At 47.2% G+C, this 24,713-nt stretch overlaps 1 protein-coding gene across 4 annotated transcripts in view; it reads left to right on the top strand.

Moving 5' to 3' along the window:
- Positions 1–24,713, top strand: part of NHSL2 (NHS like 2) — a 118,559-nt gene that overhangs the window by 41,389 nt on the left and 52,457 nt on the right. The window contains exon 1 of one of the 4 annotated variants that reach the window (XM_072746335.1): positions 8,414–8,998. The exons of 1 other annotated variant lie outside the window; for it this stretch is intronic. In XM_072746335.1, coding sequence (XP_072602436.1) covers positions 8,956–8,998 — 43 coding nt within the window. In that variant the 5' untranslated portion in view covers positions 8,414–8,955. Of the gene's footprint in view, positions 1–8,413; positions 8,999–24,713 lie in introns of those variants that run through there. 2 more of the 4 variants (XM_072746336.1, XM_072746340.1) reach the window with 2 other exon arrangements.

Raw genomic sequence — 24,713 nt, 5'->3', positions numbered from 1 at the left:
AAGCCCCATGTTTGTTTGCTCCACACTCAGCATGGAACCTGCTCGAGATCCTCCCTCTCCCTCTGCCCCTCTCCCCCTTGCTCATGCTCTGTCTCTCAAATAAATAAATAAATCTTTTTAAAAACCTATTCATTCTTAAAGGAGATCCTTAGGCCAACACAAGCCCGCCCACCCCCCAAGGGTGATTGAGAAGATGTAGTGTGAGATAGCTAGAAAAACTTTTAGAAAGTTGAAATTGCTTTTCAAATGAAAGAAGAGTGATTATGATTGCAAATGGGGGAACACCATGGGTCTTCCCTAAGAATGGAACCAGTAGTGAGCCCGGCATGTTTGGAGGACCATGGGGAGTGGCCAGGCTGAGCAATGCAGCTGCAAAGCAGGTGGGGTGCAGGTGGACGTAGCACTGGGATGGCCACAGCTTGTGGAAGCATAGGTTGCTTTGACACTGGAAAACCTTGTCTGCCAAGCTTATGAGTTGGAATTGATTTCCCACCAAATTCCACACCCTTTTCTATCTCTTGATTGAGTTATAGCCCTGTTGGCTTATGAATCTGGATGGGGTAGGGGGAGACAGATTGCTAGTGCCACCCTAACTACACAGCATGTGCAGAGCTGGGCATATAGGCACCATCTATTTGAACCTCTATCCCACATAGAAGGGAAAAGGAAGCAATATCGCACACCTATAGTACACCAGCATCTTTCATCCACAACTTTAACATAACCCTCAGAAGAACCTCCACACAGGGGTTGTTGATGCCATTTTACAGATGAGAAAATTGTGACTCAGGGGGAGGGCTGCCTCAGGGTCTGATGACAAGGAAGTCATAGAGCCAGTATTGTAGCCCAAGTCTTTCTGACTGTCACACTTGTTCCTATTGCCATGTGCTTCTCGGCATCTTTGCCACTATGGCAGGAATTAGTAACCCTGAAGAGCAGGTGTGGTGAAATGAAGGTTCTGCGGTTCTGTTCTGGCAGGACTAGCCAATCTCTATAGCAACAAGGACTGCAATCTCCAGCCTGGTAGAAGTCCCCCACCATATCTCTATTTGATGGCACGTTTGTGTTGTGAGAATAATTAAACTCATTGGAGGCTCTGTATTGGGTCCAGAAACTGGAGCTGAGGATTACTGATCTAGCAAGAGAGTGGAGTATTCTTGAATTTAAGCCTACCCGGTGTTGAGGGGGCTTTGGATGCAGACAGAATTGGTATCATGCTGCTTTCTGATCACCCCTAACCCGAGCAGCCATATCTGTGCTGTGAACAAGGTGGTCTGGGCTCCAAGATGAAAATGAGTCCACTTTTATCTTCACTGTACCTAAACAAAATGCAGAAGTCATCTAATTGCATTTGTGAGGTGTTTTCGTAGTAGACCCAGCCCTTTCATATTCATAAGCCTCTCAAATTCTCACAATACTTGATTTCAGTGTGATGGATGCTAAAAAGGGTAAGGGCTTCTGAGAGAGTCAGGTGGCCTCTATGCCCCTGGGGGCCTTCTTCCCAAAGACCTATTTCCTAACCTGACTTAAGGAGCCCATTGGAGGGATGCTTCAGTGGCTCTGTGACTGAGCGTCTGTCTTTGGCTCAGGTCATGATCACGGGATTCTGGGATTGAGTCCCACATCAGGCTCCCTGTAGGGAGCCTGCTTCTCCCTCTGCCTATGTCTCTGCTTCTCTCTCTGTGTGTCTCTCATGAATAAGTGGATAAAATATATTTTTAAAGGATCCCATTGGGACAGCCTGGGTGGCTCAATGGTTTAGCGTCACCCTTCAGCACAGGGCTTGATCCTGGACACCTGGGATCGAATCCCATGTCGGGCTCCCTGCGTGGAGCCTGCTTCTTCCTCTGCCTGTGTCTCTGCCTCTCTTTGTGTGTTTCTCTCATGAATAAATAAATAAAATCTTTAAAAAAAATAAAGGATCCCATTGGAAGGTGGTATGGAAGAAGTTGAAACTCTAGGCCACCAAACAAAATATTTCCTGGTGCTCCTCACCTCCCACAACCAAGAGACATGTTGGGGGTGGAAGCATGAGCTCTGGTGCTTGGGACCAATCATGATAGCCACACACACTTCCTGGGACAGAACTGGAAGGGAAGCAAAAAGTGGGTATAAAAAGTGCAATGGCAAAAAAAAAAAAAAATGCAATGGCCAACCTAAGGGCAGAATAACAGTGAAATGCCTACATAAATCTGATGCATCCCACCTCACTGAGGTAGGATAGAGCCATAAAGAGCTATTAGAAGGACAGTTGGGCAACATGGACAATGCTTATGATGAGGGTTCCATGCAAAAAAGCACAGTACAAAATTGTATCTGTGCTGAACTTTATAAACCCTGTAAAAGTATGTCTGCACACGAGCAAGGACAGGAAGGGAATTGTGGAAAAAGCAAACCTTGATTTATTGTGAGTGGAAGGCCTGTTGGTGAGTTATTCTTTCCCTTAGATTTCCACTAATGTTGTTATAACATCATTTGTGCAGAGAAAAATAAAAACCATTAACATATAGAACAATTGCACTAGCAAATCATTCTGTCAGGCTGAAGAAACCAAATCATATCATTTCTCTGAGCCAGCAAACACACTTGAAAGACATCACTCCAAGAGCAAAGGCCTCTTTTTACGGAAAGAAGCAGCTACAGGAAATGGGGAGATGTGTGGATTTAGTGTGGGCAGCCTCAGGTTTAAATCCAAGCTCTGAGCTTTACTTTTGAGTTTTGGAGGGGGGATAGAGTTTATTTCACCCCTGGTACCCTCCTTTTCTTCATCTGGAATGTAAGGATACTAATAATAGCCATCACCCCTTACTGGATGGAGGATGTTTCACAGGGCTTTGTGTGGTGGGAAATGCTTCCTGGTGTAAAGCCTTCTCCTGGCATATATACAAATACTTTGAGACAAAAGCATTAGGCACTGTTTGCCACTGTCCCGCATCAGTTGACAGCAGAGTTAGGTTGGCCTGTGCTGCAAGGTCTTGTCTTCTCTGAGCACTGGATGTCACTGAAATTTGATTAAGCCAGTCAAGCTTTCTGGTTTTAGCTAGGGTTGGGGAATAATTGGTAAAATATCATGGGCTTTCCCCTTCCTCTAAAATGCTTAAACTTCATGGAGAGAAGATTAGAATAATTGATAAAGAACATGACGAAGACTTTTTCAGCTGCTCTGACTCTCAGCCAGACTTGGCGTACTAGCTGTACCCCTTCAGGCAAGTAACCTAAGCTCTCGGGATGCCCATTACCTCCTTGGTCTGGTGGAATTAGTAGTGCCTGCATGGTTGTGAGAATGAAATGAGGTTCTGGCATGTAGTGAGCAAAGAGCATGGGTCTGCTGCCTTTATTACTGCTTGCAACTGTCAGAGTAGTGGGGTGCCTAGGTGGCTCAGTTGGTCAAGCATCCAACTCTTGGTTTTGGCTCAGGTCATGATCTCATGGGTTGTGAGCTTGAGCCCAGTATTGGGTTCCATGCTCAGCAGGGAGTCTGCTTAAGATTCTCTCTTCCTTTGTCCCTCCCCCTGCTCGCTCTCTCTCTCTCTCTCTCTCTTTCAAATAAATAAATCTTTACAAAATACTGTGAGAGTAAGAAGGATCTTTAGGGATCACCAAATCAAGGGTTTCTCAACGAGTGTGGAGAGGGGTGTGGAGGGAGTCTTGGGGGAGCACAGTGTGTATATATTATTATTTTTGCCTGTCAGCATTGAAAAATCTTCTGTGGGAAAGACAGACTTTTTGCCTAGCATGGTGGGACCCAGGTATCTTAATAAAGGTGAGATGTGTATTTGGAAACCACTCATCTGGGCAGCCTGGGTGGCTCAGCGGTTTAGCGCCTGCCTTCAGCCCAGGGCGTGATCCTGGAGTCCCAGGATCCAGTCCCACATCGGGCTCCCTGCATGGAGCCTGCTTCTCTCTCTGCCTGTCTCTGCCTCTCTCTCTTTGTGTCTTTCATGAATAAATAAATAAAATCTTTAAAAAAAAAAAAAAAGAAACCACTCATCTCCCACACAACTTTCATTTTACAGACCTAAGAGGTAAGGTGATATGCCCAAGGTCACCAGTGATTAATGTGGGCCACACAGTCCAGCTGCTCTCCCCCCACCACACCACTGTCACCACTGCCCAGGAGTGGTCCCCATGTCCTCTGGGATTTCCCCATTGCATGGTGGAGATGCCCTGTGCCACATGGCCATGTCCATATGACCATTATCAAGCTGAGAGAAACCAGACAAGACTCTGACATTGAGAAGAAGCAAAAGTGATGTTTGAGATAACAAGGAGAGATGTTCCTGGTAAGGAGTCCTGTACACTGACAGGTCAGCGCCACATCACCCCCGGCAGTACTTCCAAACAAGCTGAGCTAAGGCAGCCTCTTAAATGCCATCTGCATACCTGTGGGGTAAATGGTCTTTGATGAAACCTTCATCTCTCTCAATAGCAGATTTCCTATTTAAAAAGTCAATCTCCTGTCAAATTCTCTGAGAGCACAGATGGAGGGTTGGGGGGATCCTGGGAGTAGGATAAGGCTCTCAATCGCTCCCTGTCATCTGGGTGGAGTGTGTTCTTTGAGTCTACTTTCTGGCATTGGAGATGGTGGCACAGAGCCACCTCTATGAATTCCTCTTGTGAACTTTGTAGGCTTGGGGGTCAGGCAGGTGCTGCGGTCTTAAGCTTGCCTCAGAGAAGATATGGCCCTCTTCTGTGCCACATAATGGATAAAAGGCACATACCATCTCTAGCACACTGCTCCTTTGAAATATTCTGACCCACCCAGCAGCCTGGGGCCTTGCTCCTGCTTCAGGGACTGGATTTCTGGGATTTCTGGCTTCCGTAACTTAGCTCCTTACACTTCTGCCTTGGCTTTTATTGACAAACACTGATGCTTCCACCTTATCCCTTTCCATACACTTGGGTATCTCCACCCCCACACCATGACTATCTTCCTGGACATCTGCCCCAGCCTTTGGTTCTGTTACCAGCTCCCTCCTATTGTCTGGGTGCTACAGAGCCTGGCTTGGGGGATGGGAGCTGTCTGCTCAGAGTAAAGAGCAAAACTGGAAAAGTTGAGATCTAATTTGGTGGTCACAGAGCCCAAGGTCACAGCGCTGGCTCTTAGGATGAAGATAGCCCCCATTCCTACCATTGCCAGGCCTCCAACCCCTCATACATGAGATCTGTGTTATGGAAACTGACACACACCAACCATTCCCCACCCCTTACCACCCAGGACAACAGTTTGCCCTGACTCCACCAAAAAGAGCTCAAAAACCTGAGTCAGGGGAACAAAAGACAAATACCAGGCAAGACTCTAAGCTATAGACTCTTGCCATCCCAGACATGGCCCTGGCCATGCATGATGGTGGCTCCTACTGCAGCAAAAGCAGCCAGCTCCAGCCCAGAGGGGGCCAGATGAGAAGTGACTGCTGAGGTTGATGACACATTCAGGCCTGTGTGAGGTGAGCCCAGGGATGATAGCCAATTGGAGACCAAGCTGAGAATAAGACCAACGATGTTTCTGAAGGAATGCCCTCCTGAGACTTAGGTGGAGGTCCAGCAGGTTCAGGAGGAATACTAGAAGATACAGGCCAGCCACAGCTTAGCCTCTTCCAAACCAAGCAGCATTCTAAGCACTTTTTAAAAAAGATTTTATTTATTTATTAGAGACACAGAGAGAGAGAGAGGCAGAGACATTGACAGAAGGAGAAGCAGGCTTCTGATGGGAAGCCCGATGTGGGACTCAATCCCAGGACCCCGGGATCATGACCTGAGTCAAAGACAGACACTCAACCACTGAGCCACCCAGGTGCCCACATTCTAAGCACTTTGCAGATATTAACTCATTCGATCCACACAACCACCTTATAGTATACTATATAGTAAATAAGTACTTCTATTATCTCCTAAAGGAGCTATTTGAATTAAAAACTGCAAATTCTATAACAAATATATTGATCAGAAATTGAGGCCCCAGGGGGATTAAGTAACTTGCCCAGGGCACGCAGGAGGAGACTGAGATTTGAGCCTGGGCAGTAGGGCTTCCAAGTCTGTCTTCTTAGCTGAATGCTAATCTGCCAACAAGAGGAAGCTAAGACAGTCGGGCCCCCTTGGCCCTCCACCCACTCTCTGGGTTAAGACTGGACTTCAGTCTCAACTAAGAATTAGCAGATGATTCTCAACCCAGAGAGATTGCAAATACTGTCAATGTCTGGGCTTCCCACCTGAGAAATCCAGATTCAGTTGGTCTGAGATGAAGTCCAGCCTGTGGAGAATGCAGAGGGCAGGGTGAACAGCAGTTTGGGAGAAGCTCCTCGACTTAAAAACACACAGCATCAGGGTACCTGAGTGGCTCAGTGGTTAAGCGTCTGCCTTCAGCTCAGGTCATGATCCTAGGGTCCTGGGATCGAGTCTTGTGTTGAGCTCCCTGCAGGGAGCCTGCTTTTCCCTCTGCCTCTCTCTGTGTGTCTCTCACGAATAAATAAGTAAAATCTTAAACACACACTCTCTCTCTCACACACACACATACACACACACAGCATCTCTCCCATCCTGACAAACAGCTACCTCCCAGCTCTGCCTCACCCTCCAGTTATGGCCCTATCTCTTTCCTAACTACAACCAGACTTCCGGAGAGGTGTCTCCACTTCCTTCCCACTTCCCTCCTTAACCTGCTGTGGGTTGGCCTTCAGGAAGCCAGCCTTGCCAAGGTTACCCTTTCAGGGTTGACACAGCAGAACATTCACTGCTTGGGCCTCAGCCTACTTAAATCCTTGAATGCAGATGACAACATCAGCGGTCCTTGCTTCTAGAAACTCACCCTCTCCCAACTCTGGGAACACAATGCGTTCTCCTCATCTGGGAGTTTCACTCATCTTTTTTTTTATGATTTATTTATTTATTCATGAGAGAGAGAGAGAGAGAGAGAGAGAGAGAGAGAGAGGCAGAGACACAGGCAGAGGGAGAAGCAGGCTCCATGCAGGGATCCCAACGCGGGACTCGATCCCAGGTCTCCAGGATCACACCCCCGGCTGAAGGCGGCGCTAAACCGCTAAGCCACCCGGGCTTCCCTTACTCATCTTTTTAGATGGCTTTTTGTAACAAGCCATGCAAATGGGTTCTGAAGATGGGGCCTCAGGAGACCCAGCCCTGCCCCTGCCCTTGAGGAGTTGAGAGTCTTATCATCACTGGAGACGCTCAGCGCCCTTGAAGCAACAAAGTGTTTCCCCTAAGAGAAGCCCTGACTCCTTCCTTCAAGCTACTTCCCTCTCTGCATCTCTGGCAAAAATGAGAAAGAGAAGGGTGCCTGGGTGGCTCAGTCTGTGAAGCCTTTGCCTTTGGCTCAGGTCATGATCTCAGAATCCTGGGATCAAGCCCCATATCAGGCTCCCTGCTCGGTGGGGATCCTGCTTCTCTCTCTCTCCCGCTCCCTCTGCTGTTCCTCTGCTTGTTCTCTCTCTCTCTCTCTCTCTCTCTCTCTCTCTCTCTCTCTTCAATTGAGTAAATAAAATCTTCTTTAAAAATGAAAAGGAGAACAAAGTTCCAGCGACATCTCTTTTCACCCTGGCAGCAAGAACCCAGGATGCCTCCCTTCTGATTAGAAGATAATTGGTGACCAAGACGAGGTGTGGTTTATCTACCTGTGTTCATTTTGACAGTAGGGTCATGGAGTCCCTTTGTAATGAGCTTCTGGCACAGGTGACCTGTTTCCTGGGTCCTTATTCTTCTAAACACACAGAGACAATTTTGAACAGGATAGGTTTTTTGTTGTTGTTGTTTTGTTTTTGTTTTTGTTTTTTTAGAATGAGAAAGACAGAAAGAGAGCAGCAGGAGAGGGGAAAGGGAGAAGAAGAGAGAGAACCCCAAGCAGGCTCCAAAACCCCTGAGATCATGACCCAAGCCAAAATCAAGAGTTGGACCTTCAACTGACTGAGCCCCCCAGGCGCCCCTGAACAAGATATGCTTTAAGTGTTTTCGAGCCAATGATTCCCTCATGTTTTGTGCCCTGGGAAATAGAATCTGCTATTGCTAGAATCTGCAGTGTGCTGGCAAAATGGAGGTGGGAGAAGTGGTGAAGAAGGCCAGCAGGGTTCTCCACCTGATGCCATGGAGAGCAGGACTCGACGCTGGATCTCACTAATCTCTGGCTGTTGGACATTGGAAAAGCTTCTTTCCCTCTCTGAGCCTCAGCTCTCTCCCTGTTACTGGGACTACCATCATTAGTACCTGCACCTGTAGTGAGGATGCTGGGAGGTGACCTCTACATGCTGTAGGCGTGATCCTCTGCCAGAGTAGGCACTCACCAAGAGGTGGGGAAACTGTATTGAACTGCATTCAACTGTGGTGCACGGGCTCGGTCTGGGCCAGGAGAGAAAGTGTGTGTGTGTGCAAGAGAGACTTGCAAAAAACAAGGCCTATCTCTGTGCACGTCTCTCCTCTGGGAAGGAAGGGGCCCACACAGTGACAATAGACCAGGGGCGCTGACTCAGACAGCCAGTTCCTGCTCACTTCCCCTCACTGCAGGACAGCGGCTGGGCTGAACTGGAGGTCAGCCCTCTGTGGGGCTCTGACTCGGGCCTTTGGCTGAGAAAGACAGCACCCCTCGCTGGTCTGCTGGGACGGGACCCACTGAAGCAGTGTGGCTGGGGGTGGGTGGTGGGGGCAGAAGAAGTAGGAAAGTAGAGAGAGGAACCTTACTTGTTGAATCCAGCGTTGCTTTCCCTGGGCAGTGCAACCCAGGGACCCCTGCACAGGCACCAGAGCATATGACCAATGGGGCCAAACTGACTTAGCTGGGGTGCAGGGAAACAGAGTTCTGGAGGAGTCCCTGGGTACCTACAGAGGAGCCTGGGGACGGGGCTTGGAGCAGTGCAGGACCCCTCGGCCCCCTGCCTGCAGTGCAGGCCCATAACACACTTCCTCACATGAGGATTTACTGGATGTGGCACCTTGGTCATCCACACCTCTAGGATGGAGAGAGCCGAGTCTGTCACCCTCTTCTGGAGCCGGGGAGGTGAGTCATTGGGGGAGAAGGGTCTCATGCTCAGCAGCCCCAGCCGTCTGTGGGTTCACTTAGTACTGGAGGTATGCAAAGAGGGGCAGCACGACCACTTGGCTGAGGTGCTATAAAAGGAATTCAGATTTGGGTGGCTCTGGAGGAAGAGAGGGTGGATGTGATCACATCCGAACCCTGATAATCTGGGATTCTAAAGGGATATAAAAGCGACCAAGGAGCTGTTAGTGTGTGTGTGTGTGTGTGTGTGTGTGTGTGTGTGTGTGTGTAAGGTGTAAGAAATACCATATAGCTTATTTTCTATAAATTGACTTCATGTACTTTCTGCTCATTTAGAAGGGGAAAATGCCATAGGTCAATCTTGGGGTTTTACCCCTTCCTGGACTCTTGCTGAAATGCTAATTTTTTTTCAATACCAAAGAATAGGGGCAGGGAGGGGCAGGAAAGAGATGCCTATCTTAACACTGGTCCTCCTTTCACACAGGTTACTAGTGAGGGACCCAGAGCTTTCTCACCCCAGTTCCAGCCAAATCTCCTGGCATTAGGGTGGAATAACATTCAGAGTCCTGAGGCACACCAGCTCCCCTCTCTGGCTTGGGCAGAGAGGATGAGCCTGGACAGGGGAGGTGATGCTGCGGTCCAGTCGCCTGCCCTTGCAAATGGACCGGAGGCTCCAGTCCCGGCTGCCGAGGTAGCTGGCAGGGCAGTATGTGAGATCATGCTGTGTCTCTGGGGTTCTAGGTGGTCCTTCGTGGCAAGAATGTGCTCAAGAGGAGTCTATGAGCTAAAGGAACTTGACAAGTATAGTGATAGGACCAAGAGCAAAATACGGTGAGGACCACATGCTGTTTGGCATAGAGAAGAAATCACAGGAAAGTGGTCTTTGGTCTTCAGACCTTTGAAGAGCTGTCACAGCAGGATGGGAGTAGATGGGTCAGAGGGGGCTCAGGCGGTGGAGCTGGAGCCTGTGGATAAGGAGGGACTTTCTAGCAGCCTCCTCAGGGGCAGTCTTGAAAAGGAGTGAGGAGTCTGGGGGAGTCTTTGGACAGGTTGCCTTTCTCACAGTCACCAGGCAGACCCTTGGGAAGACAAAGGTGAGGGAGAGCTGGCTTTCCTCCTCTGAGGAGGAGGAGGGGGAAAGAGGCCCTGCCCTCACCCAGGGATGCAGGCTTGGCCCCACCCTGCACTGCATTCCCTCCTCCCACCTCCACCCTCCACTGATAACTCCCTCCCTGGTACCCTGTCTCTCTCTCTCCCTTTGGGCTCCCTGCTTCCACTCTTGCCCCCTCCAATCATTGTCCACTCTGCAGCCAGAGCACAACTTGATAAAATGGACCTGGAAGCTCCAGGTCCTCTCATGGCCACCCACTGCCTACTGGTAAAAGTCCAAGATGTATTTCTCTTCTCTTTCACTTCCTTGCTACTCTTTAAAAACAGAGCAGAGATAGCATCGTTTCTCACTAACACAGCTCTGACATTTCATAAATCTATGTCCTAGACAACTGGAAAGAGCTATGTTTAACCTTCTGCCTTGTAGCTTTTAATGTAGGGACTTGCTTCAGGCACTGCCTTCTAATGCCACAGGAGACCAGAGCTTTTCTTTGTTCTCTGCAAGCTGGAGGCAGCCTCTGCCTTCAGCAGGATGATGCGAGCTGCTCGGTTGGCCAACTGCCTCAGAACACCCACCTTCCTCTCTCTCTGTCCAGGGGAAGGAGGTCCCCGTCCTATCCCCTGGCATGTGCTCCTTCATCTTTCTTATCTGCAAATACTTGAAAGACTCCTTATGAACCCCATAGCTGGAGAAGGGGAACAGCAGGTGAGCATGAGAATAGGACACAGGACAGGGCCAGGAGATGTGGGCTGGGCTAGGGGAGGGAGCCAGGAGAAAAGAAAACATTGTTGGGAGTCTAGTGGTGACTGTAGGACAGGGAGAGGCAGTAATGCTGAGTAATGTGCCAGGCCCTGTATGCAAAGTTCTGCATGTCTTGCCTCAGTGTGACCCTCACAGCAAGGAGGTTAGGTACTATCATTACCTACATCGTATTCCACTGAGGAGACTGGGGCTCAGAGCTGTCTGGTGACTTACCCAAAGCCACACACACAGCTTGAAAGCTACAGAACTGAGATCGAGTCCATCCCTGTCAAACTCCAAAGCCCAGGTGCTTTGCTCAGTCCCAGGACATCCCTGGCTTGAGTTGGCACTGCCTTCTGGAGCAGTCTACATGTGCTAACCTCCCTGACTTCCTCAAGTGTCCTTCAGCACTTGAGCCCCTTGCAGGCTCTTTCTGTACTGCCCACCACCCAGGCCCCAGGCCTATCTCAAGCTCTGCCCTTAGCTGTGGAGCCCAGCCCAGGAGATGAGGTGTTCTCCATCCTGCTGGGCTGACTGCTTCCCACCTCTGCTTCCACATTCTGTTCTCTTCTGCATTGCAGACAGCAGCTACTGGGACCAGTAACGTGAAAAAAATGAGCCAGACAGTTCTTTTCTCACTGTTACCTAGACACCCAGGTGTGGGGAATGAGAGTCACTGCAGACGCTGGTAGGGAAACCCTCACTGAGCCGGCAAAGGGACAGCTCCAGAGCCAGTGGATGAAGCAATAGAGTGGTAATAACAACCTCATTTGTAGGGCACTTTACTGTTTACCGACTGTTTTCGTAGTCAGTGTAGTCATAGGGAAGAGAACTCCAAGGTGATCTTAATGGTACACCATGCAGCTCTAAAGAACATTGAATTACATGGCGAGAAAATGATTCTCGTGCCCTTCTCTTTCTAGCAATCTGATTACATTAAAAAGGTCTCAGTGTGGAGCTCTTCTTCCACCTCTCTAATGCTTGCTAATCTTCTTTTGGAACAAAGCAAGAGCAGGCCTCAGGCTTGAAGCCATTGACAGGCATTGAGATCTGCATAGGATTTAATTACTCTGCCCACTTTCCACTGTATTCATTTTTACAGTGACTTTCTCTTTAGGGCAAGCAAAACTCCTTCTGTTTTGGTTTTGTGGGGTGCCAAAGACAATTTCCTTTCATAGAAATTTATTTAGGCAAAAAAAGTTCCCACCGAGAAAAAGGTACAGTCGGCTGTTGATAGAACCAATGGTGGGATGTCTGGATGGCTCAGTGGTGGAGCATCTGCTTTTGGGTCAGGTCATGATCCCAGGGTCCTAGGATCAAGTCCCGCATTGGGCTCCCCTCGGGAGGCCTGCTTCTCCCTCTGCCTATGTCCTTGCCTCTCTCTGTGTGTCTCTCATGAATAAAATAAAATAAAATATTTTTAAAAAGAACTGGTGGGGCCCAGATAGGGCAAAGCTCACCCAAGGGGTACTTACGTGGCTGAAACTTGTGCACCACTGGAATGTGGCATTCAATCAGCACCGAGTTCATCAGTGTGGTCTCTAAGGCTCTGCACAGTCTGCTCCTACTAGCGTCCTGGATTTCCTTGGCCCTTAGTCTCCTCTGTCCCCCATACTATACCCTTCCATGCCTGCCAGCCTTTGATCAAGCTATGCCCTCCACAGTGTCTCTCCCACATCCCTTGTCTACCCATCAAACACGAACTCATTCTTCAAGACTCAATGTATATGGTACCTCCTCCAGGAAGCTGACCTTTGGCAAAGCACTAGATTCACTTATTTCCCTGTTCCGATGTCTCTCCCATGACTGTAATTATTTGCTTATAGGCCTCTATCTTCTACCCTGTTGGTTCCAAATGCATTTTATGAGGAACACTTAGGGGTTGGGGGTGCGGGGAAGAGAATAAAATGTAACTCTGAGTGAGGCCTGTGTGCATTGATTGGGCCCTGGAGGCTGTCACAGCTCCTGGGATCAACTTGGAATTAAGGTTTTCCAGATGCCAAACCAGAGCCTACAAAGAGGCCACAAAGCCTATCTGAGGACTGCTACTGGGGGGTTGTTGCAGGTCACATGTATTGGGGTGCCTTTGGGATTAATACCTAGGCTCGGGATCCCTGGGTGGCGCAGCGATTAGCGCCTGCCTTTGGCCCAGGGCGTGATCCTGGAGACCTGGGATCGAATCCCACGTCAGGCTCCCGGTGCATGGAGCCTGCTTCTCCCTCTGCCTATGTCTCTGCCTCTCTCTCTCACTGTGTGCCTATCATAAAAAAAAAAAAATACCTAGGCTCTAGGGGCGTTTGGGTGGCTCCATCAGTTAAGTGTCTGCCTTCGGCTCAAGCTACAATCTTAGGGCCCTCGGATTGAGCCCCACATTGGGCTCCCTGCTCAGCAGGGAGCTTCTCCCTCTCCCTCTGCTGCTCCCCCTGCTTGCACTCAATTCTCTCTCTCTCTCTCTCTCTCTCTCTCTCTCTCTCTCAAATAAATAAAATATTTCTTTAAAAACCCACCTAGGATCTAAAGAAAGGAGGTGGTATTGGTTCAAGGGAAAAGGTGGGCTGTGATGTTGTCCTAATGACAGCCTCAGCTGACCCCAGAAGAAGCTGTGGAACTGGGTTAGCCCTTCAGAGTCATTCTGACTCAGGGTGAGGGGATCAGGCATTGATAACATGGCACATCAGCCAGTCTTTAGATGCAGTCTGCCTCCAGGGAGTGAACTTGGCCTTGGGCGAGACAGCACTCCTCTGAGGAAGTGGCTGGACAAGGCCCAAAGAGGATTTTCGGCCAGCAGCACTGGGTCCTGGGGGGACCTGGAGGGGCATTACTGTGTCTACCATAAGAGCCTGATCAGAGCCCATGCTCTGAGGCCTCAGTGCTGGGGAGGCAAGGAATAGTGATTTGGAGGGCAGAGTGTGTGGCTGTCAAGAGGTGGTGACTGGAAAAGCCTACTAAGCATTTGTTAAAAAAAATAAATGACTGAGAGGCACCAGGGTGGCTCAGTCTGGGAAGCATCCAACTCTATGTTTCAGCTCAGGTTGTGGTCTCAGGGTAGTAAGATCAAGCCCCGTGTCAGGCTTCATGCTCGGTGCAGTCTGCTTCAGATTCTCTCTCTCCTTCTCCCTCTGCCCCTCCTGCTTGTGCTCCCTCTCCCTCTCTCAAATAAATAAAGAAATCTTTTTTTTAAAAAAAAGGAAAAAATGGCTGAGTATGATGTTCTAGGTACTGTGCTTAAGGCAAGGGGCCAGAGACAAACAAGTTGAGGGGAACTTCTAGTATACCTGGGATAACAAGTATGTAAAGAGATTATTTGAGAACATTGTGGTAAGTGCTACAAGTGTCTACTAACAACCCTCCATCCACAGAACTTTGTTCTTCCTTCTCTTGGAGGCCTTATCATAGGACCTTTCTAACAACCCTCTAGGGTGTGATTTATGGTCTTCACTCTATGCGTGTGACAACTGAGATCCAGAGACTCACTTTTTTTTCTAAAGATTTTATTTATTTATTCATGAGAGACACAGAGAGAGAGGCAGAGATGTAGGCAGAGGGAGAAGCAGGCCCCGCAGGGAACCCGATGTGAGACTTGATCTCAGGACCCCGGGATCATGACCTGAGCCAAAAGCAGATGCCCAACCACTGAGCCACCCAGGCACCCTGGGGGTTCACTTTAGATGGCACTGCTGGACAGATCCCCCAAGCCAAGCCGGCACCCTGAATGGTCTGGCTGCATAGCCCATGCCCTCTCCTCTACACCACCCAGCCCCACTCAAAGCCACATGCAGTCCTTTGCACTTTGCAAGTTGCTTATTACATATGTTTCATCTTGTCATAGCCCTGTGAGGGAGCAGAATTGAGGTGTCAGAAGAAAGTAGGTTTTTACATTTATTTTCTTAACCTGCTTGCTATGCTTTTAGAAATAAATATATTCTGATCGTATTTATAACAGTGACATTCGGGACTCCTGGGTGGCTCAGCGGTTGAGCATCTGCCTTTGGCACAGGGCATAATCCTGGAGTTCCAGGATCCAGTCCCACATCGGGCTCCCTGTGAGGAGTCTGCTTCTCCCTCTGCCTATGTCTCTGCCTCTCTCTGTGTGTCTCTCATGAATAAATAAAATGTTAAAAAAATAAATGTCAAAAAATATAACAGTGGCATTCTTTTTTTAAATGGACATCTATGGACACATTGCACAAAATATAGTATATCCTAATGATAGAATAGTGTTCAGCCATAGAAAGGAGTAAAGTTCAAATCCATGTGACAATATGGGTGAACCTTGAAGATATTCTAAGTGAAGGAATCCAGACACAAAAGAACAAATACATGATCCCACCTCTGCAAAATATCTAGAATAGGCAAAGTCATAGGAACAGAAAGTAGACTGGAAGTTACCAAGGGCTAGGAGGAGAGAGGAATGGAAATTCAGTGCTTCACTGTTTCTGTTTGGGGTGATGACAAATTTTTGAAATGGATGGGGTGATGGTTGTACAACAGTGTGACTATAGTTAATGCCACCAAACTGTACACTTCCAATGATTAAAATGGTGAATTTTATGTTATATCTAGTTTACCACAATACAAAAAATAGTTTAAAAAAGATATGAGAAAAAAAATTAAAAAATTAAAAAAGATATGAGAGACTTTAGAAGATTATAGGAATAATATTTTAAAAAGTTGGATACAAAACCGAGTATGTCTATAGGATAATAAAACTGTAACCTTTGGCGCTATCTTTCCTACTGGACAGAAATAACTTTCATTTTGACCAGACAAAAATCATTCACAACTTGGCAGTCTTCTCCAAGGTAACTTTTTAACTTTAAAGAGTAGACCTTAATAGTGAATAGTCAAGCAACCTCATAGATGATACACTCATATGTTCTTTTTTTTAAAGATTTTATTTATTTATTCATGAGAGACACACAGAGAGAGAGGCAGAGACACAGGCAGAGGGAGAAGCAGGCTCCACGCAGGCAGCCCGATGCGGAACTCGATCCCGGTTCTCCAGGATCATGCCCTGGGCTGAAGGCGGCGCCAAACCACTGAGTCACCCAGGCTGCCCACACTTATATGTTCTTGAAAGAATGCTCAGCAATCTTTTTTGCCTTGATGTCAAGTTTTTGGTAATTTTTTCACCCCTCAAATAATGCATGACAAACCAGGCTCCCATGTAACTCTCCTTGAAAGAACCTTAACTTGAACTTTGAAGTCCGACTCTCATGTGGCATTAACATCTTGCTGGCATCTTCTATGTGGCAGCCAGTGAGTGGAGTCCTGGGCTACTCGTCAGTCCCAAGTTAGTCTATAATTGCATATTACCGCCAGACCCATCTTTCAAAGCACCACTTTCATTGTGTTCCTCCCACACACAGAATTGAAATGACTCCTGATCTAGCCCACATTTTGCAGACTGGCTCACTGAAGCCTCTGGAATCTAGCCTGGATAGAGACTTGGAAAGGAGCTTTCAAGTCTCATTGCACTGATCCCCAGCCAGGTTGGTCTATCCCAACACCTTGCTGTGTCTCAGACCTATGCTGGAGCATATATTCCACCTTTTTTGTCCCTGGCCCCTCTCTTATCCTAACAGGCCTATGGCGATTTCCTAAACTTGTCATAAATTTTGTTTGCTGTGTTATTTTCTTTTCTTTTTTCTTTAAGATTTTATTTATTTATTCATGAGAGACAACAGAGAGAGAGAGAGAGACAGAGAGACAGAGAGAGGCAGAGACACAGGCAGAAGGAGAAGCAGGCTCCATGCAGGGAGCCGGATGTGGGACTCAATCCCTGGTCTCCAGGATCACGCCTTGGGCTGAAGGCGGCACTAAACCACTGAGCCACCCGGGCTGCCCTTTTCTGTTTATTTTTTTAATATCTACTCTTGAGGTGCCTGGGTGACTCAGTCAGTTGAGCGTCTGACTCTTGATTTTGGCACAGGTCATGATCTCAGGGTCTTGGTTGGGATTGAGCCCTAAAGTGGGCTCTGTGCTCAGTGTGGAGTCTGTTTGTCCCTCTCCCTCTGTTCCTTCCCCTGCTCCCTCTCTTAAATAAATAAATAAATAAATAAATAAATAAATAAATAAAGTTTTTTAAAAATAATCTACTCTCTTTAAAAAGTTTCTACTGGGGGGCACCTGGGAGGCCAAGTCGGTTAAGCATCTGCCTTCAGCTCAGGTCATGATCCCAGAGTCCTGGGATGGAGCCCTACATCAGGCTCCCTACTCAGTGGGGAACCTGCTTCTCCCTCTCAGGCTCCCCCTGCTTGTGCGCCTTCTCTCCTTCTCCCTGTCAAATAAATAAATGAGGGGATCCCTGGGTGGCTCAGTGATTTGGCGCCTACCTTTGGCCCAGGGCGCGATCCTGGAGTCCCGGGATCGAGTCCCACGTGGGCTCCCGGCGTGGAGCCTGCTTCTCCCTCTGCCTGTCTCTCTCTCTCTCTCTCTCTCTCATGAATAAATAAATAAATAAATAAATAAATAAATAAATAAATAAAATCTTGGGACACCTGGGTGGCTCAGCGGTTGAACGTCTGCCTTCAGCTTGGGGCGTGATCCCGGGATCCAGGATCCAGTCCTGCATCAGGCTCCCTGCGGGGAGGCTGCTTCTCCCTCTGCCTATGTCTCTGCCTCTCTATCTCTCATGAATAAATAAATCTTTTAAAAAATAAACAATAAATGATATATTAAAAAAATAAAATAAAAAATAAAGTTTTTACTTGCCCAGAGCTACAATTTTGATGTGCTATTTAAAGGAAAATGTTGGGGACGCCTGCGTGGCTCGGTGGTTGAGCGTCTGCCTTTGGCTCAGGGCCTGATGTCTTCTCCCTCTGCCTGTGTCTCTGCCTCTCTCTCTCTCTCTGTGTCTCTCGTGAATAAATAAATTAAAATCTTTAAAAAAAAATAAAGGAAAAAGTTGATCTGAGTACTACCTGAAATCACATCTATTTCCTGCTTGATTGTGTCCTAATTGTTTGACATGCTTGGCCTTACTTGAAGATTATGAGTTCTTTGAGGACAAGTACCATGGCTTTGGTGTTCCTCCAGCACACAGCACTAAGACCTAGGCACTTGGTGGCATGTCCCCAGGACGTACCCTTTGGTTGACTCGGTGTCCCATCTTCTTCGGTAAGCTTTTCATCAGAACATGGATGGCTTTCCTTTTGTCCCTTTAGTGTGCACGGAAACATTGAAAATTTCCTCCCAGTCCTCCCAGGTACGTATATGCTGGCTGGAGCAACAAAAACAGGTGTTCCTGGGGAGGCAGGCACACCCAGCTCCCTCTTGGCCACCTTCCCTGGTTGTTGCCTTAAATAAGAAGCCTCCCTAGCCCTTTAGTTTCCTCACGGATGAAATGCCAAGAATGACCGTTCCCACCTGGCCTACCTCATAAAATGGACAGGAGGCTCCTGTGTGAAGCGACAGCTCCATAAGTGCTTTGTAAACAAGAAAATGATTTCCATATTTTAGTCAAACAATACCATGAAAATTAGCTAAGAACACAAGCTGGCTGAATAAAGAATGTCACAAGGCAGTTTCTCAAGCTCCAAATCAGTCCCTGTGGCACTCGCTCGCCAATTGCCGAAAGATTCCTAAAAGCTCACTTGAGATGGGCCATGAAGCCTGTGTGGAGGTTCAGTAAAGGCTGAGAGTAGGGAGGGGTAGCCTATCTTGAAGACAGGGTAGCTGGTGAGGAGGCTAGCTGGACTGCACAGGAGGCAAATGTGAAGGGGCAATGGGAGAAACGCAAGGCGTGGGAGACAGTGGAGGCCACCAGTGCCAGCTGAGAGAAGTCAGTGGGTGGCTCTTGAAGGGAGGAGCATGTGAGGAAACTATGCTTTAGAATGCAGATTCCTCTAAGATCAGGCTTATTGTCCTCCTTATTACCTATGTACCATTTGTGTGTTTTTCTTGCAAAATAAGGTACAGACTCATCATTCCAAAAAAAAAAAAAAAAAGAAGAAGAAGAAGAAGAAGAAGAAGGAAAGAAAGAAAGAAAGAAAGAAAGAAAGAAAGAAAGAAAGAAAGAAAGAAAAGTAGACCAACAGGTCTTTAGAATGAAAAATGAAAGTCCACTTTAACTCAGCCCTCTCCTTCACTGGCCAATTGCAGCCTCTTTCAAGGACTACACCTGTTATCAGCATGTGGTGACTCATTCCAGATCTTTTCCTATTAATATGCCTACTTGTGTGTGTCTATGTGTCTGTGTGTATATGTATTCTTTTATTATTTTTTAAATTTTATTGTTTATTTTTTTATTTGAGAGAGAGAGAAAGAGAGAGAGAGAAAGCATGAGCAGGGGAGGGGCAAAGGGAGAAGTAGGCTCTCCAATGAGCAGGGAGCCCAATGCAGGGCTTGATCCCAAGACTCTGGGATCGTGACCTGAGCCGAAGGCAGACACCTAACTGACTGAACCACCCAGGTGCCCCCATATCTTTTTATATAAATGGGATTCTATTGTACCTTTTGTACAGAGCTTTGATGTTTTCTAAATTTAATATGTCTATGGACATCTTTCTATAACAGGGTATCTTTTCTTTTGAGAGGCCATATAGCATTCCTTAATAAGAATATCTCACAATTTATTTAACCAATCCTCTATTGATGATGATGTCTGCAATTCATTTTACTTTTTCTATTTCCTTTCGTGTTTTTAAAGTAACATATGCATGTAGCAAGGGAAATTAAACAGTATATACGAGTAGTTCATGAAGAAAGTAATTCTCCCACCTATCCCCAACTCCCCATCCCACCTTAACAGCCTCCCTCTCAAGAGGCATCCACAGTTACCAGTTTCCTGTGTGTCCTTCCAGAAATTGTCCATGCATATACCAGTGTGTGTGTATGTGTGTGTGTGTGTGTGTGTGTGTGTGTGTGTGAGAGAGAGAGAGAGAGAGAGAGAGAGAGGGAGGGAAGGGGCAGAGAAAGAGAGAACATTCCATATAAGCACATATTGTAGCTCCATGGTTCTTCTTAATGGCTGCAGAATGTGGTGTTGTGTGGCCACGCCACAATATATTGAACCTATTTTCTGTGGAAAGGGGTTATTGCCAGCATGTAACTATTACGTGTAGTACTGCAATGTATATCTTTGCCCATGGATCTTCCTGTGAGCTCCGTCTCTAGTGTAAATTCCCAGAAGTGACATTGTCAGGGAAAAAGGAATGTGCGCTTAGACTTTTGACACGTAAGGCCAAATTGTCCTCCAAAGAAGTTGTCTCGGTTGACCATCCTACTGGCCATGTATGAGAGTGCCTGCTGCTCCATACCCTCTCTCCCTATCATGGCACGTTATAAAACCTTTCCTCTGCACTGGGGAAGAGAGGGGACACCTGAGGTAGTTATGCGGGAGTGTACTCAGGGAAGGCAGAGATTGCCCAGTTGTTCCCCATGAGTATGATTGTGACTCCTAAGGGCCCAATTGTGGATGTAACCTCACAAACATTGTGTCCCAAGAATTTAGGTATCTAGGGGCTCCCAGAAATGACTCATGATCCACAAACCCACACAGCGCAGATCCTTGACCATCAAAGAGGTTATTTTGTTTCTTGCCACCCCTTCCAGCCTCACACAGAACCTCTTCTGGACCTCCTTATGTACCTCACCAGCTAGAACTGAGAAGCCTGGATGGCATTCTGTTGGAGACTGGGCCTCCAACGAAATGTATTTTCACCCACTGTTCCCACGTTCACACACACACACCAAAAGGATGGCATATGGATCTTAAGACCCAGGGTGAGAAGCACAAGCCCAGGCTTTGTCATGCGCAGCTCTCATGTGGTCTGGGTTCCCAGAAACTGTAGGTCAGTTGGCCTCTTTTAGGTTGAGAGAACAAGGATGTGCTTAAGCGTCCTTGGGTGGCAGGGCATGAGTGTAAGGAGTCATGTATAAGTGAAGGGAAAGCAGCCATCTCTGGCAGCCACTACCCTTCAAAACTGATGCCTCAGGAGTGCTAGACAAGATAAGCACAGTGTCTGCCATTTCTACCACTCATCTTCACTCTGTAGTGGCCTCTCCCGATGCTCTCTGTGGACTTGCTCCCACCCACTTCCCATGGCTTCTGCTTATTGCTACCTCCCTGGGCATATCCTGGCTTCTGGGCCATCCCACTGCATGTGCTCCTCCATATGTAATATGTCCCAAGAAAGGACTCTCACTGGGTTGGTTGGTCACTCTGGAGTCTGGAACATCCCTGTCAGCCTGGGTCCTCATTGTGCAACACCCAGAGACTACTGGGCACTCTCAGACCCAGCTGAAGATGGCTATTAATGACTCAGGCACAGGCCCCTACTCTGTTCAGTTGTGACCAAAAGCACACAGGGTACTATGAGAGTCCTTTCTAATGCATTAGGCTAAAGGCCAAATTTAGCAAATTCCCTGGGTTGTTGATATACTTCTGTCTCCAAATGTAGAGGGTCAGTGTGTTACATGGAGAAGAGTACAAGCTTTGTCACCAGACAGACTTAAGTTCAAATGCTGATTGTCCCTAACTGTGCAGCTTTGGACAGGTTTCTTGCCCTCTCCATGCCCTCATCGTAAAATGGACCTCCTAATATCTACCTTGTTGTGTTGTTGGGAAAACTAGTGTAGACAAAGAATACAAAGCGCCCACTGCAGTGCCTGGTACATAAAGGTGTTCAAGTGGTATTAACTATTGTGATTATTAAGCTAACTTTTTTTAAAAAAAGTTAAACCTTCTGGCTTTATCTCCTAAGCTGCCAGTAAATGAGAGTGTGCTCACATTTTCTTAAGGATTCTGTTTATTTATTTGAGAGAGAGCAGCAGGAGAGACAGCACGAGCAGGGGGAGGGAAGGGGCAGAGGAGAGGAAGAGGCAGACTCCCCACTGAGGGACCCCAAGGCAGCTTGATCCCAGAACCCTGGGATCATGACCTGAGCCCATAGCATAGCAGATGCTCAACCGACTGAGCCACCCAGGCACCCCTGTGCTCGCATTTCTAGAGATGCATTTGAATTTCTCAAGTGAAATCCCACCAGTCACCTCAAATATTTCCTCTTATTGATGGTCAGTACCAAAGGGAAAAAAGCCTTTTCTTTCTGCTGTTCATTTAGCTTTGAGACAAGGCAAGCCATATCATCAATTTGCAAACGTTATACTTACAAATTCTGTCTGTCTCTGGTGGTGCCACACCGGAGTTCTATTCTATTCCCTGGACATTTCCCCCTTTTTTATTGGAATTTATTGCTGGGAAAGGCACCTTCCCTGCCGGCACAGGGCTCTGGCCAGGACCCCACATGGCAGTAGGGAGAGTATCTCCATTTAATACACAGTTACAAGTCACCCCCCGCCCCCCCCCCCCCGGGAAGGGCCTCCTTCATGCTGCTTTCTTCCAGAAGCTAAGGTATTCTCTGGCAGAGGGTGGGGGGATGTCCCACAGATTATTGGTCTCTCCATTGATGGGTGTTGAGATTTAGTTCTTTTTTTTAAGATTTTATTTTATTATTTATTCATGAGAGACACACACACACACAGAGGCAGAAACACAGGCAGAGGTAGAAGCAGGCTTCATGTAGGGAGCCTGATGTGGGACTCGATCCCAAGACTCCAGGATTACTCCTTGGGCCGAAGGCAGGCGCTAAACTGCTGAGCCACCCAGGGATCCCAGATATTTAGTTCTTAAAATTCATTCCTTCGCTCGACAATAAGCACCCCTACTTCATGCCAGGCATGAGGCCAGGGCTGAGGATACAGAGGTGAACAAACAGACAAGGTTTCCAGTTCCCCCCAGTTGCCAACACTGTGGCAATGAGCGTTCTTGTTTCATATTATCTGTGTGTGCGTGTATAACTAGTTCCCTAGTAAAGCTTTATGACAGTGTAGGTACTGGATCAAATAGTGTGTGAATAGTTACTTTGGATACATACCAGAATCTTGCCCTCCCAAAAAGCTGAAAAATTTACACATCCGCTTTTGCCCTCAACCATTGCTCTCCTAAGTATATATCCTAGAGAAACTCTCATGCAGGTGAACAGTGGCATATAGACTCTGAATGTTCATGACAGCCTTGTTTATGAGAGCAGTAAAGTTGAGAAACAGTGGGGAGAATAGATAAATGCAGTTATTGTACATCCAGACAATGAAATGAAAATGCCTGAGCCAGAGCCACCTGTATCCACATGAATATTTCTTGCAAACCTCACAGGGACTGAAGAAAGGAAAACCACAGAAGGATATGTACAGTTCCAGAGAATTTATACGAAGTGGAAGAGTGTGCAAAACAGTACTGCATGTAGTATATTGTTTATGAGCATATACATTGTGCATTTGAAAATATGCGTGTGCATCATAGATACCCAATTCAGGAGAATGGCTACCTCTGTGCAGGAGAATGTGACTGAGGTACACAAGGGGCTTCAACTGAACTGTAATATTTTATTTCTTTAAATAACAGTTCTGGAGGGCTCAGTTGGTGAAGCACCTGATTCTTGGTTTTGGCTCGGGTCATGATCTCAGTGTCATGATCTCAGGGTCATGGGATCGAGCCCCGTGTCAGGCTCGATGGAGCCTGCTTAAGATTCATTCTCTCTCTCTCTCTCTCTCTCTCTCTCTCCTCTTTCTCCTCCTCCTCCTCCTCCTCTACTCCCAGCTTGCACTTGCGCTCTCTCTAAAAAGAAAAAGAAAAGAAAAGAGAACATTCTGGGGCAAATATAGGGAAATGTGTTTGTTCCTAATACTTTTCTGTATGGCTGAAATAGTCCATCATCTAAAAAAAAGAATAAAAGAAAAGGAGGGCAGAGGTTTCTGCTGCTCCTTTTTTGCAGATGAAGAAACTGAGGCTCAGACAGGTTTGCAGCCCAGCTCCTCTGGGAGCCTCCCCTTTTGTCCAGGGGCACTGTACAGGTACATCGGAGAGATGTATAATCTCTATGGGAAGAGGCCTTACACCCCAATTCACTGAGAATCGCCTTCTTTCCCAGACTCCAGTATAAATTCTTGGAGTGGATTCATGATTCTTAGCTTCGAGGCCCAAGAGGATGACCACCAAATTTTGGCCTTGTCACCCTAATGCTGGTGCCTGCCTGGCTGTCTGGGGGTTCTGGGTGTACTCGAACCAAATGTGATGAGTGCTTGGGGCAAATGTCAGATCCAGTTCTGATTTGGCAACAGCCTTTACCATGAGCCCACCATTGCAACCTGAGTACAGTGAGAAGGAACAGCATTGCAAAGAGCTTTCTGGAACCATGATGCCTCTGGCCAGCAGCATTAGCCTAATTAGGTGACACAATGGGACCATCAGACTTTATCAGCAGCACTTGGTCTAAAGCAGAAACTTAGGAGGGGTAGGAAGGGCTGTCCTCTGTGCTTGACCCTGTTGCCATGGTCCCCAAACACTTTTACTTATTATTTCTTTCAATCATTTGTGGCATCCATTAGCAAACAGGATCTAGAGATTTTGAGGCAGACCAGGAAGAGAGTGGTTAACAGCGAAGATAAGAGAGAGTAGGGAAGTAATTAAACAAACAAAAAGTGTGGGCAGAAAGAATTTGGTGCATAGAAACAGGAGGCCCAGAAAACAGGGTTTTTTTTTAAGGAATCTTTTTGAGATGTCAGAGACTGAGGTGCCTAGGTCAGAATTAGCTAAGAAGTACCCATTATGTAGCTGTCATATGTTACAAGAACAGCAACTCTGTGCCCTGGATTTTCCAGAAAAGTCCTAGTCTCAAGTATTTGGTTCTGTTTGTCAGACCAAGAATCCTGCTTTGAGATTAATAAAATAAGGTCACTGTGGTTATAGTAGCTATATAAGTCATCCATGAAAGGCTGATTTAGAATTCACTTTGCCCTCACTAGTTGGCAGGGAATCCCCACAGGGCCTACCCCTTGACCCCAAAGGCCTGAACAAAGTGGCCC

This window comes from Vulpes vulpes, unplaced genomic scaffold (genome assembly GCF_048418805.1).
Source record: "Vulpes vulpes isolate BD-2025 unplaced genomic scaffold, VulVul3 u000000690, whole genome shotgun sequence".
Classification (NCBI taxonomy): domain Eukaryota; kingdom Metazoa; phylum Chordata; class Mammalia; order Carnivora; family Canidae; genus Vulpes; species Vulpes vulpes.
This window is presented reverse-complemented; position numbering and strand designations above follow the sequence as displayed.